The sequence below is a fragment of the Salvelinus alpinus genome, chromosome 28, assembly GCF_045679555.1.
Source record: "Salvelinus alpinus chromosome 28, SLU_Salpinus.1, whole genome shotgun sequence".
Lineage (NCBI taxonomy): Eukaryota > Metazoa > Chordata > Actinopteri > Salmoniformes > Salmonidae > Salvelinus > Salvelinus alpinus.
The window spans coordinates 32,828,480-32,841,330 of record NC_092113.1 but is presented as its reverse complement, the minus strand read 5'-3'; the positions used below and the strand labels follow the sequence as shown (position 1 = coordinate 32,841,330).

The window sequence follows — 12,851 nt, the reverse complement described above, 5'->3', positions numbered from 1 at the left end:
GCCCTGCCAGTGCGGCGAGGTGGAATAGCCCGCACTGGGCTATGCAGGCGAACCGGGGACACCACCTGTAAGGCTGGTGCCATGTACGCCGGCCCGAGGAGACGTACTGGAGGCCAGATACGTTGGGCCGGCTTCATGACATCCGGCTCGATGCCCAACCTAGCCCTCCCAGTGCGGCAAGGTGGAATAGCCCGCACTGGGCTAAGCACGCGTACTGGGGACACCGTGCGCTTTACCGCATAACACGGTGTCTGACCAGTACGACGCCCTCTCACTCCACGGTAAGCCCGGGGAGTTGGCTCAGGTATCCAACCCGGCTTCGCCACACTCCCCTTTAGCCCCCCCCAAGAAATTTTTGGGTGAGCCTCTCGGGCTTCCAGCCTCTCTTACGTGCTGCCTCCTCATACCAGCGCTCCTGGGCTGTGGCTGCCTCCTTCTCCTCCCGAGAGCAGCGATTCTCTCCCACCTTAGCCCAGGGTCCTTCTCCGTTGAGTATTTGCTCCCATGTCCATTCCTCTTCTCTCCATTGCTTTTGTTCTTGCCGTCCTTCTCCAATCCGCTTGGTCCTGGTGGGGTGGGTGTTTCTGTAACGGCTGTCAATGTCGTTCTCCTCCTCAGACGAGCATGGATCGGACCAAGATGCGGAGTAGGAGGTATTCATGATTTTAATGGCAAACCAACAAACACTACAAACTAACAAAACAACAAACGTGACTAACCTGTAACAGTCCTGTGTGGCCCAAACGCTGACACAGGAACAAACACCCACAAAACACCAGTGAAACCCTAGCTGCCTTAGTATGACTCTCAATCAGAGACAAACGATACACACCTGTCTCTAATTGAGAATCATACCAGGCCGAACACAAAACCCAACATAGAAATACAAAACATAGACTGCCCACCCAACACTCACGCCCTGACCAATAAAGACATACAAAACAAGAGAAAACAGGTCAGGAACGTGACACCATTCCTATGTGACTATCAATGCACATGTCCCTCCCACCTGTGGATCTGTTTTCTTTCAGACATCTATTTCCTGTGTTTGATGGGTGCAAAATCGACTTGTCACTTAAATCTCGCTGGATTGATTGCTTTCATTTTACACTTGTGACTCTTTCATACTCTTGCTTGTGTCTTCTGGTTTTTCCCTTTAATGTTACCACCAAGGAAATGTTTGTAATGACCTGTCAGACACCCCTTTAATGGCTGAAATGGGCTCAGTGGAATACATTGTCTTTCCGTTGCATCTATAAGACTGCTAAAGCGTCATCGGGAATTTAACGCATCACAAGAAAGAGAAGAAAGATAACTTTAGTTTGATGGGTGTATTGATGCAAATGAGGCACATATAATTGTCTTTCTTTTAACACAAAATATTATGTCAATACTTGATATCATTACAAAATGATATCGCAATTCAATGGCTCAAACACGAGACGTATGTGGCAAGGTCTACAGACAATCACGGATTACAAAAAGAAAACCAGCCCCGTCGCGGACATCGACGTCTTGCTTCCAGACAAATGAAACAATTTCTTTGCGTGCATTGAGGACAATACAGTGTCACCGACGAGGCCCGTTACCAAAGACTGTGGGCTCTTCTTCTCTGTGACCAACGTGAGTAAAACATTTAAACATGTTAAGCCTCGCAAGGCTGCCGGCCCAGATGGCATCCCTAGCCGCAGACCAATTGACTGGTGTGTTTACGGACATATTCAATCAATCCCTATCCCAGTCTGTTGCCCCCACATGATTCAAGATGGCCACCATTGTTCCTGTTCCCAAAAAAGCTAAGGTAACTCAAATCAAATCAAATCAATTTATATAGCCCTTCTTACATCAGCTGATATCTCAAAGTGCTGTACGGAAACCCAGCCTAAAACCCCAAACAGCAAGCAATGCAGGTGTAGAAGCACGGTGGCTAGGAAAAACTCTCTAGAAAGGCCAAAACCTAGGAAGAAACCTAGAGAGGAACCAGGCAATGAGGGGTGGCCAGTCCTCTTCTGGCTGTGCCGGGTGGAGATTATAACAGAACATGGCCAAGATATTCAAATGTTCATAAATGACCAGCATGGTCAAATAATAATAATCACAGTAGTTGTCGAGGGTGCACCTCAGGAGTAAACTGAACAAAAATGACTATCGCCCCGTAGCATTCACTTCTGTCATCATGAAGTGCATTGAGAGACTCGTCAAGGATCATATCACCTCCCCCTTACCTGTCACCCTAGACACACTCAAACTTGCTTACCGCCCCAATAGGTCCACAGACGATGCAATCGCCATCACACTGCACACTGCCCTATCCCATCTGGACAAGAGGAATACCTATGTAAGAATGCTGTTAGTTCACTACAGCTCAGCATTCAACACCATGGTACCCTCCAAAACTCATCATTAAGCTTGAAACCCTGGGTCTCAACCCCGCCCTGTGAAACTGGGTCCTGGACTTCCTGACGGGCCGCCCCCAGGTGGTGAAGGTAGGAAATCATCAAGTTTGCAGACAACACTACAGTGGTAGACTTGATTACCAACAACGACGAGACAGCCTACAGGAAGGAGTGTGGTGTCAGCCTACAGGTCGGAATGTGGTGTCAGGAAAATAACCTCTCACTCAATGTCAGCAAAACAAAAGAGATGATCATGGACTTCAGGAAACAGCAAAGGGAGCACCCCCCTATCCACATCGACGGGACAGCAGTGGAGAAGGTGGAAAGTTTTAAGTTCCTCGGTGTACATATCACCGACGAACTGAAATTGTCCACGCACACAGACGTGGTGAAGAAGGCGCAACAGCGAGGCTGAAAAAATGTGGCTTGTCACAAAAAACCCTCACAAACTTTTACAGGTGCACAATTGAGAGCATCCTGTCGTGCTGTATCACCGCCTGGTACAGCAAATGCACCGTCCACAAATGCAGGTCTCTCCAGAGGGTGGTGTGGCCTGCACAACGCATCACCGGGGGCAAACTACCTGCCCTCCAGGACACCTACAACACCCGATGTCACAGGAAGGCAAAAAATATAATCAAGGACAATAACCACCCGAGCCACTGCCTGTTCACCCCGCTATCATCCAGAAGGCGAGGTCAGTGCAGGTGCATCAGAGCTGGGTCCGAGAGACTGAAAAACAGCTTCTATCTCAAGGCCATCAGATTGTTAAACAGCCACCACTAGCAGAGAGAAGCGGCTGCCTAACTACAGACTTGATATCATATGCCACTTTAATAAATGGAACACCAGTCACTTTAATAATGTTTACATATCTCACATTACTCATCTCATATGTATATAATGTATCCTTCACTATCTATTCTTTACTATCTATTGCATCTTAGCCGCTCTGTCACTGCTCATCCATATATTTTATACTTATATATTCTCATCCCATTCCTTTACTAGATTGTGTGTATTAGGTTTTGTTGTGGAATTTGTTAGATATTAGGTTTTGTTGTGGAATTGTTAGATATTACCTGTTAGATACTGCTGCACTGTCGGATCTAGAAGCATAAACATTTAGCTAAACTCGCAATAACATATGCTAACCATGTGTATGTGACCAATACAATTTGATTTGATTTGAAATGTATATGAGTGCATTCTAATATATATATACATATATATACACTTTTTTTTACAATAAATTGAATACCTGAATTCCCCCCCAAAAAACTAAATTCCATTCATTATTTGTCAAAATAAAAGAAAATGTTATTTTGTCACATAGACCTTACAGTGAAATGCTTACTTACAAGCCCTTAACCAATAACGCAGTTTGAAGAAGAAGAAAAAATAAGTGTTAAGTACAAAATAGTAAAAAGTTTAAAAAAAATAAAAAATAAAAGTAACAAATAATTAAAGAGCAGCAGTAAAATAACAATAGCAAGGCGATATAAAGGGGGTACCGGTACAGAGTCAATGTGTGCGGGCACCGGTTAGTCGAGGTAATTGAGGTAATATGTACATGTAGGTAGAGTTAAAGTGACTATGCAAAGATAATAAACAGAGAGTAGCAGCAGCGTAAAAGAGAGGGGGAGGGCAATGCAAACAGTCTGGGTAGACATTTGATTAGCTGTTCGGGAATCATATGGCTTGGGGGTATAAGCTGTTAAGAAGTATTTTGGACCTAGACTTGGTGCTCCGGTACCGCTTGCCATGCGGTAGCAGAGAGAACAGTCTATGACTGGGGTGGTTGGAGTCTTTGACAATTTTTAGAGCCTTCCTCTGACCCCGCCTGGAATAGAGGTCCTGGATGGCAGGAAGCTTGTCCCCAGTGATGTACTGGGCCGTACGCACTACCCTCTGCAGTGCCTTGCGGTCAGAGGCCATACAGTTGCCGGTCCAGGCAGTGATGCAACCAGTTAGGATGCTCTCCATGGTGCAGCTGTAGAACCTTTTGAGGATCTGAGGACCCATGCCAAATCTTTTCAGTCTCCTGAGGGGGAATAAGCGATGTCGTGCCCTCTTCACAACTGTCTTGGTGTGTTTGAACCATGATAGTTTGTTGGTGAAGTGGGACACCAAGGAACTTGAAGCTCTCAACCTGCTCCACTACAGCCCCGTCGATGAGAATGGGGGCGTGCTTTGTCCTCCTTTTCCTGTAGTCTCCTAAGTCTTGATCACGTTGAGGGAGAGGTTGTTGTCCTGGCACCACAGGTCTCTGACCTCCTCCCTTATAGGCTGTCTCATCGTTGTCGGTGAACAGGTCTACCACTGTTGTGTCATCGGCAAACTTAATGACGGTGATGGAGTCGTGCCTGGCCATGCAGTCATGGGTGAACACGGAGGACAGGAAGGGACTGAGCATGCACCCCTGAGGGGCCCCCGTGTTGAGGATCAGCATGGCGGATGTGTTGTTACCTACCCTTACCACCTGGGGGCAGCCCGTCAGGAAGTCCAGGATCCAGTTGCAGAGGGAGGTGTTTAGTCCCAGGATCCTTAGCTTAGTGATGAGCTTTGAGGGCACTATGGTGTTGAACGCTGAGCTGTAGTCAATGAATAGCATTCTCACATAGCATTCCTTTTATCCATGTAGGAAAGGGCGGTGTGGAGTGCAATAGAGATTGCATCATCTGTGGATCTGTTGGGGCGGTATGCAAATTGGATTGGGTCTTGGGTTTCTGGGATAATGGTGTTGATGTGAGCCATGGACAGCCTTTCAAAGCACTTCATGGCTACAGACATGAGTGCTACAGGTCGGTAGTCATTTAGGCAGGTTACCTTAGTGTTATTGGGCACAGGGACTATGGTGGTCTGCTTGAAACATGTTGGTATTACAGACTCAGTCAGGGAGAGGTTGTCAGTGGGTCAGCACATGCTTGGAGTACACGTCCTGGTAATCAGCCTTGTGAATGTTGATCTTTTTTAAGGTCTTACTCACGTCGGCTACGGAGAGCGTGATCACACCGTCATCCAGAACAGCTGATGCTCTCATGCATGTTTCAGTGTTACTTGCCTCAAAGCGAGCATAGAAGTTATTTCGCTCGTCTGGTAGGCTCGTATCACTGGACAGCTCGCATGTCAGGATTTGGCCAGGATATTTCCGGTTTTGGCCACTAGATGCCCCCATTGTGCTTTTTTGACCCTTTTGTTTTCCCTTGTTTCCAGTTATTATTTGCTGTGCCTCGTTTCCCTTGAATGTATTTAAACCCTTAGTTTTCCTCAGTTCTTTGCTCTGTGTTTGTATGTTAGCACCCAGCCCCAGCGATGCTGTGAACATTTGTTACTCCTGTTGGATTCTCTTGAGGTACTCTGTTTTTGTTCTTGTTTATTTATTTTTGATTATTCTTTTGAGGTTTTTTCCCCGCGGTATCTACCACCTTGTGGATTTACCTTTTGTCTTAGAGGATTACCTTTTTTTTCTTGGAATTACTTTTGACGTTGTGGATTTATATTTTTGCCTGAAGTACTTTCCTTTTTACTTTATTAAAACACCGTCTCAAGTACTGCTGTGTCTGCCTCATATTCTGGGTTCTGCCGACTATTAGTGGCTCAGTTTGCTAAGTGTCTGTTTCTCACACCGGAGACCCGAGTTCGTAACCAGGTCCTGACATCGCAGCTGTGCTTCCCTTTGTAGTCTGTAATACTTTGCAAGCCGTGCCACATCTGAAGAGCGTCGGAGCCGGTGTAGTACGATTCAATCTTAATCCTGTATTGACACTTTGCCTGTCTGATGGTTCCTCGGAGGGCATAGCAGGATTTCTTATTGGATTCTGGGTTAGAGTCCCGCTCCTTGAAAGCGGCAGCTCTACCCTTTAGCTCAGTGCGCATGTTGCCTATAATCCATGGCTTCTGGTTGGGGAATGTACGTACAGTCACTGTGGGGGCAACATCATTGATGCACTTATTGATGAAGCCAGTGACTGATGTGGTGTACTCCTCAATACCATCGGAAGAATCCCAGAACATATTCCAGCCCATGCCAGTAAAATGTTTTATGTGCTAAAATTCTGTCAATATCTGGCTTTAAAAAACTGAAAACGTTTGGATAATCTTCATCAATTGTCCAACTTGCATTGATTAGAATTATTTTTTATTAGAAAAACGTTTTAACAATTTTGATGACCATTGCTAGTGACAGGTTAGCCATGGTAGAGATAACCTGGACCCAGATGTCTTTGTGATCTTGCCAACTCCATTGCTGTCATTGTCCAGTCAAACATGACAATTCCATAAGGAGAGGGTAAGAGAGTAGAAACAAAATGGCATCCAGGCTAAGATAGAGTCTAAAGAGAGTAATGTCAAATCTGTGACCTGTTGAATGTGTGTGGAGGATGCAGAATGTTCTAGAATGTTCCTGGTAGATGTTTCCAGTGCTGGTTATGAATGTTCTGAGGAGGCCATGAAACAGGGCCCATTATAGGGTCAGGAAAACAGAGTCTAGGCACCTCTGGAATTCACCCTCTCTCTTCACCTCCTGACCCACAGAAAACATCAAAAGAAAATGACCCCGGGTGATCATAGGTCATAGAAAAGATCGTAGGACCTTTTCTTCTTATCTTTTATACTACAAAACATAGACAATCAAAGTGTAGAGAAAATCGCAGGTTTTAAAAGTGTAGAGAAAATCGCATCTCCACTATTATGGTGCTGGAGATAAGCAATATGATGTAAAAAACTGGTGAAGTGCCCCTTTAAAGGCTTGGGTATACAGACTTCCCTGGAATTTACCCTCGCTCTTCACCTTGTGAACCAAGTCTCCACAGCTGACCAATAGTTGGCCGAGCTGAGCCTTAACCTTTGTTGTGGTCATGTAAGTCTGCGCAATGTCAAAGGGACATAGAAATACTGTACAACCTACACATAATGGGTTGATCTGTAGGAGGCATCCCATCCTTATCTTTTTCTGTAAGATATGAGTCATACAGTACGAGGACTGCTATGTGTTTTTAGTGGTGGTGAAATGAACTAGAAACCCACAGAGAAGAACACTACACATAGGCTACCGTATATCCTCTCCCTTAATTAAATACTGGATCAAATGTAACATGATACAATTGCTATTTGCTAAAACCTTTAGCCACAATTACAACATTAACATGTGATCATCAAGTGTCCGATGTTTCTGGATTTGCATCTTTGATATCTAAACAGAGTTGTTTGACTGTGCAGCTAAAGATAGATACACCATCTCCAGCTAGCCAGGATAGTCCTGGAACAGAAAAACCAAAGATAAACTATCTCCAGCTAGCCAGGATAGTCCTGGAACAGAAAAACCAAAGATAAACTATCTCCAGCTAGCCAGGATAGTCCTGGAACAGAAAAACCAAAGATACACCATCTCCAGCTAGCCAGGATAGTCCTGGAACAGAACAACCAAAGATACACCATCTCCAGCTAGCCAGGACAATCCTTAAACAGAACAACCAAAGACAAACCATCTCCAGCTAGCCAGGACAATCCTTAAACAGAACAACCAAAGATAAACCATCTCCAGCTAGCCAGGACAATCCTGGAACAGAACAACCAAAGATAAACCATCTCCAGCTAGCCAGGACAATCCTGGAACAGAACAACCAAAGATAAACCATCTCCAGCTAGCCAGGACAATCCTTAAACAGAACAACCAAAGATAAACCATCTCCAGCTAGCCAGGACAATCCTGGAACAGAACAACCAAAGATAAACCATCTCCAGCTAGCAAGGACAATCCTGGAACAGAACAACCAAAGATAAACCATCTTCAGAAGAGAACAGTGGTTGGCCCTAAACTCTTGACCTCTGACCTTGGCTTCCACAATCTCCTCTTTTCCTAAATCCCTAATTCCCGCTGCGTCCAGCCAGCCGAGCCCAGTGGGGATCCGGGTTGTGTTTCAGCTTAAGTGCCTGACCCTGGCCTCTAGCATAGCAGCATCACTCTCTCACTCACACACTCATCCTATTCCTCCTGTCTCCTTTGGACTCTAGCATAGCATCCACTCACTTACTTACTCACTTACTCACTCACTCATTCCCCCTCCCTCCCTTCTCTCTGCCCTGGACTCTGGCATAGCATCCACTCACTTACTCACCCCCCTTCCCTCCCTTCTCTCTCCCCTGGACTCTAGCATAGCATCCACTCACTCACCCCCCCCCCCCCCCCTCCAGTGCCTCTGACTTTGCATCTGGACATCTGTGCCATTGGTCATCATCATGCTGCTTGCAACATGAGATCAGATTCTGTCCCCAACATTTCCCATCATTGCTCTGGTCGTACATACTGTTACCCAAACATCAACGGAGATTGATTCCTGCTGCTAATGTTTGTTTAGTTTTTCTAAGATCAGATGCTGTACTGTCCTGTGATTGTCCAGTGTCTCCCAACATTTCGCCATCACTGGTCTGGCCGTACAAGATGTTACCTGAACGTCATGTGGAGACTCACAAGGGTCTCCAGACGGATTGATTCCTGCTGGTCAGTGGTGTAAAGTACTTAAGAAAAAAGTACTTTAAAGTACTACTTAAGTAGTTTTTGAGGTATCTGTACTTTACTTTACTATTTACATTTTTGGACACTTTTACATTTACTTCACTACATTCCGAAATAAAATAATGTACTTTTTACTCCATACATTTTCCGTGGCAGCCAAAAGTACTGGTTACATTTTGACAGGAAAATTGTCCAATTCACACACTTATTAAGAGAACATCCCTGGTCATCCCTACTGCATCTGATTTGGCGGACTCACTAAACACAAACGCTTTGTCTATAAATTGTCTGAGTGTTGGAGTGTGCCCCTGGCAATAAAAAAAACATAAAACTGGTGCAGTCTGGTTTGCTTAAATATAAGGAATTTTAAATGATTTACACTTCATCTTTTACTTTTGATACTTAAGTATATTTAAAACCAAATACTTTTAGACTTTTACTCAAGTAGTATTTTACTGGGTGACTTTCACTTTTACTTTAGTCATTTTCTATTAACGTATCTTTACTTTTACTCAAGTATGACAATTGAGTACTTTTTCTACCACTGCTGCTGGTAAAGTGTGCATTTGCCCATCAGTGGCGAGTGCTAGCAACAAGATCAGCTGCTGTACTGTTTAGTACTGTCCAATGTTTCCCAACATTCCCCAAATTATGAGCCTGCACTGATTGACTGAAGTATTGTCTCTTTCTTTAATGTTCATACCAGAGCATCATTGTTAGCTTCTACTATGGAGTAGTCTACATTTTAACAATATGGATTATATGGAGGATTATGAAGGTGAATAGAAGGAAACCTACTGCTATCTCAGTATCCCTAGTTTCAAGAACTAAATGAGCGGATGTAGGCCAACTGTATTATTCAAATCAGTTGGGAGGGACCTTTATAAACATGCCTTCAATGCCTTGAAAACCCAATGCATTATTTATGCGCATCACTAAAAATAATTTGGTGTATTTTTGCAATAGTGGGTTGTTTAGTAAGAGTGTATTTTGTAACGCACGTTGTGCTGCCTCAGTACTGCACTATTGAGTGACATTAGGTTTTAAACATCAAAACAAGTCAAGTCCATCTCTCTATCATAACAAAATGTTCATGAGAAAAACTATTCAGTCCAATATCTGGTTGTGGTTTTAGATATGCATAGCCAATGTGGTATGAGTTAACTATAATACAAGAGCAGCCTATTCATTCCCTTTAAGTCAAATAAACTATGCCAGTGACACTATATGACAAATGCTGGTCTATTTGACACCGTATAGCAACAATGTTGCCAGACGTTCCAAATCATTGTCTACAATGTTACAATGTTCTCGCTCTGAAGGTGCATGGCCATAATGTCGCACGAGATAGTATAATTGTTGCAAGAATGCACTTTAGAATGTAGCTGATCATTATAGTCAATTACTCGAAAATTACTTGATTATTTAATTCAGTTCTCTATAGGCTATCTGACTGTCATCAAGTGAGTAGGTCTATGATGTTGTGATGAATGTATAGTTTCCAAGAATTTCTAACATTAGCTGCTCGTCCGGACAAGTCACGACAATAGCCTATATGTATAAAGATTACAACTGACCAACCGCAACATAGTTGTTTTTACATTCTAAGCGCATGCAGCTCAAAACAAACATGAAAACGGATCTTTCAATAGGATTTTGTTCGAAGTGAACCCGCGAAGGTGTAACCTGATCACTGCAAAAAAAATCCTTAGCCTGCAGCCATATAGATTCTGACCCATAAATGATTCACACGCATAAATACGCCATAGGCATATTGATCCGGTCCGTATTAGCCTACTGATCGATCCAAGGAAAAGTGTACTGCCGTGTCTGTCTAGCCTACCTAGAACTGGGGACACGCAGGCCTTTCCCTTTCACGGATGTGCTGTGATATATGTATCGTCTACCTGCTGAATAACCTTACAAGACAACATTGAACGAGCATGTCAACAACAGCAGAAGAACAAAGGGCATACAGTATTTTGAATCATTCGTGGGGCTACATCTCATCTGGGAATGGGAATCAAACCGAGTAGCTGGCAGCACAACACTGTCCGTGTAGCCATGCATGGCTTTGAATCCCCTTTGATTTAAGAAAAAATTAACCCATATGAAGCTCAACACATCTGTAGGTTAGTTGACGACAGTTGTTTTATGTCAATAACACCCTAAATTAATCATATATGCCAGGCTACAGACAGGTGGTTATGAAATGATCATTTGACAAAAGATGAGCAAGCAAGATAGCCTATATCCTATGAAGTCTGTCTCACAAACATGGCACCTATATGATTAGCCCTATTGTTCATATCGATCACTAGCAGACTGGTTGAGTCTAAAGCCTATAGGTGTTATGGAGACATTTGTCCTGGGCCAATAGTGGGCTATGTGGTGAAAAGCCTAAATTCCATGTTAGACCTATATTGCTAAAGAGTGGGCATGCAGTTTCACAAAGCAATAGGCTACAACACTAGACTGTCACTTACCATCAATAGATGCTGTAGGAGATAGGAGCTCCAAACTGAGCAGAAATCCCACGAAGAACAACCTCATTGCCAACACCTTTGCAATGTCAGATGTCATTGCTTTTTTAATATATATAAAATACTGGATATAAGGTTGGCTTGAATTCTAAGATCAAAGAATATATTCAAACACCTCATCCGAACACCTCGAATGGTCCGGTGCGATTGTCCGTTCTCTTTGCGCCCTGCAACCACGCACTGAGAATAGCTAAGGTAGCTTCACTGGCAGCAGTAGGCAATGGATACAAATGTAGAAACATTGAAAGGCTTGCTACAACCTAGTGAGCCTACGAGTTGTTCTCATGCAGTCATGTATATGTAGTATACAGTATCAGCATGCGTGAACCATATAAGCCGACACACTATTTTTCAAATTAAAATATATTGTGAACACAATGTGGCTTCACCATTCATTTAGAAATGTCCCACTAGTTCACAATCTCCTCGGATTTCCGTCACTGCGGCAGTGTTGAAAATAACCCATGCCATAAAATAAAAAATAAAAGCGCCTTTTTCTTTGGGAGCTCCACCGCCTCTGTTACTGGTGGTTACAACACGTTGAGTGGATGGCGGTGAGTCTGAAGCGCCAACACACACAGCACTCTGGAACCAGTGGATGACGTCACCAATTCAATTCTTAAAGGAAATCGAAAAACTACGCGGCAAGCTCCCTTTACGCAAGCGCGGAGACGCTTTTCAGCGCATTAAACTGTAGGCCAATGTAGGCCAATGTGTAGGCCAACTGCAGAAAACAACTGTCCTTGTGCCAATATGGTTGGTGTATGTAGGGGCGCCCCTACACCAACCATATTGGCACAAGGACAGTTGTTTTCTGCAGTTTCAATTTGATTGACAAGTGTACACCCTCAAATCTGTCTGTCATTAGAGTTGAACAGGTCCGAAATATTATAACACATTGGCCTACTGTATATAACACAGAACTTATTTAACGTCCTTATTTTAAAACATTTTGTTTTGAATATAGCACATCCTTCCTCTCTGGAACCCTGGCTGGGACACGTCTCATGATGTCATCTGTCATCATAGTAACATCGATTGCTGATGCTATGTTTGTGCCATTGAGAAGTTTTGAAGCCACCGGTCGGTCATATTGGCAGTGGCACTCCCCTGTAGGAGCAGTACTCCATAGGAATGAATGGAATTCTATAGTATTTCAATTAAATGTAGTACAACCCACTACAACAACAAAAAATACTTAAATACATGTCATTTTGTCCTTTAATTGAAATAAAATAGAATTCCATTAATTCCTATGGAGGACTCTGCATACTCTCAACTGCCAATATATAGCATCAGTAATCCAGGGTTTATATACATAATTGAACCCAGTCCACTACATTTCTCAGGAGAGAACCTCCTCTTGTGGTAAATGAAGGACATGGCATTTAACTC

At 43.6% G+C, this 12,851-nt stretch overlaps 1 protein-coding gene across 1 annotated transcript in view; it reads right to left on the bottom strand.

The window, feature by feature from the left end:
- The window catches only part of LOC139558002 (low-density lipoprotein receptor-related protein 1-like), a 220,463-nt gene extending 208,470 nt beyond the window's left edge, over nucleotides 1–11,993 (bottom strand). Inside the window, exon 1 of the mRNA XM_071373369.1 lies at nucleotides 11,400–11,993. Within this exon, the coding sequence (XP_071229470.1) occupies nucleotides 11,400–11,496 (97 nt within the window). The 5' untranslated portion in view covers nucleotides 11,497–11,993. The remainder of the gene's footprint in view (nucleotides 1–11,399) is intronic.
- Between the last annotated feature and the right edge of the window lie 858 nt (nucleotides 11,994–12,851).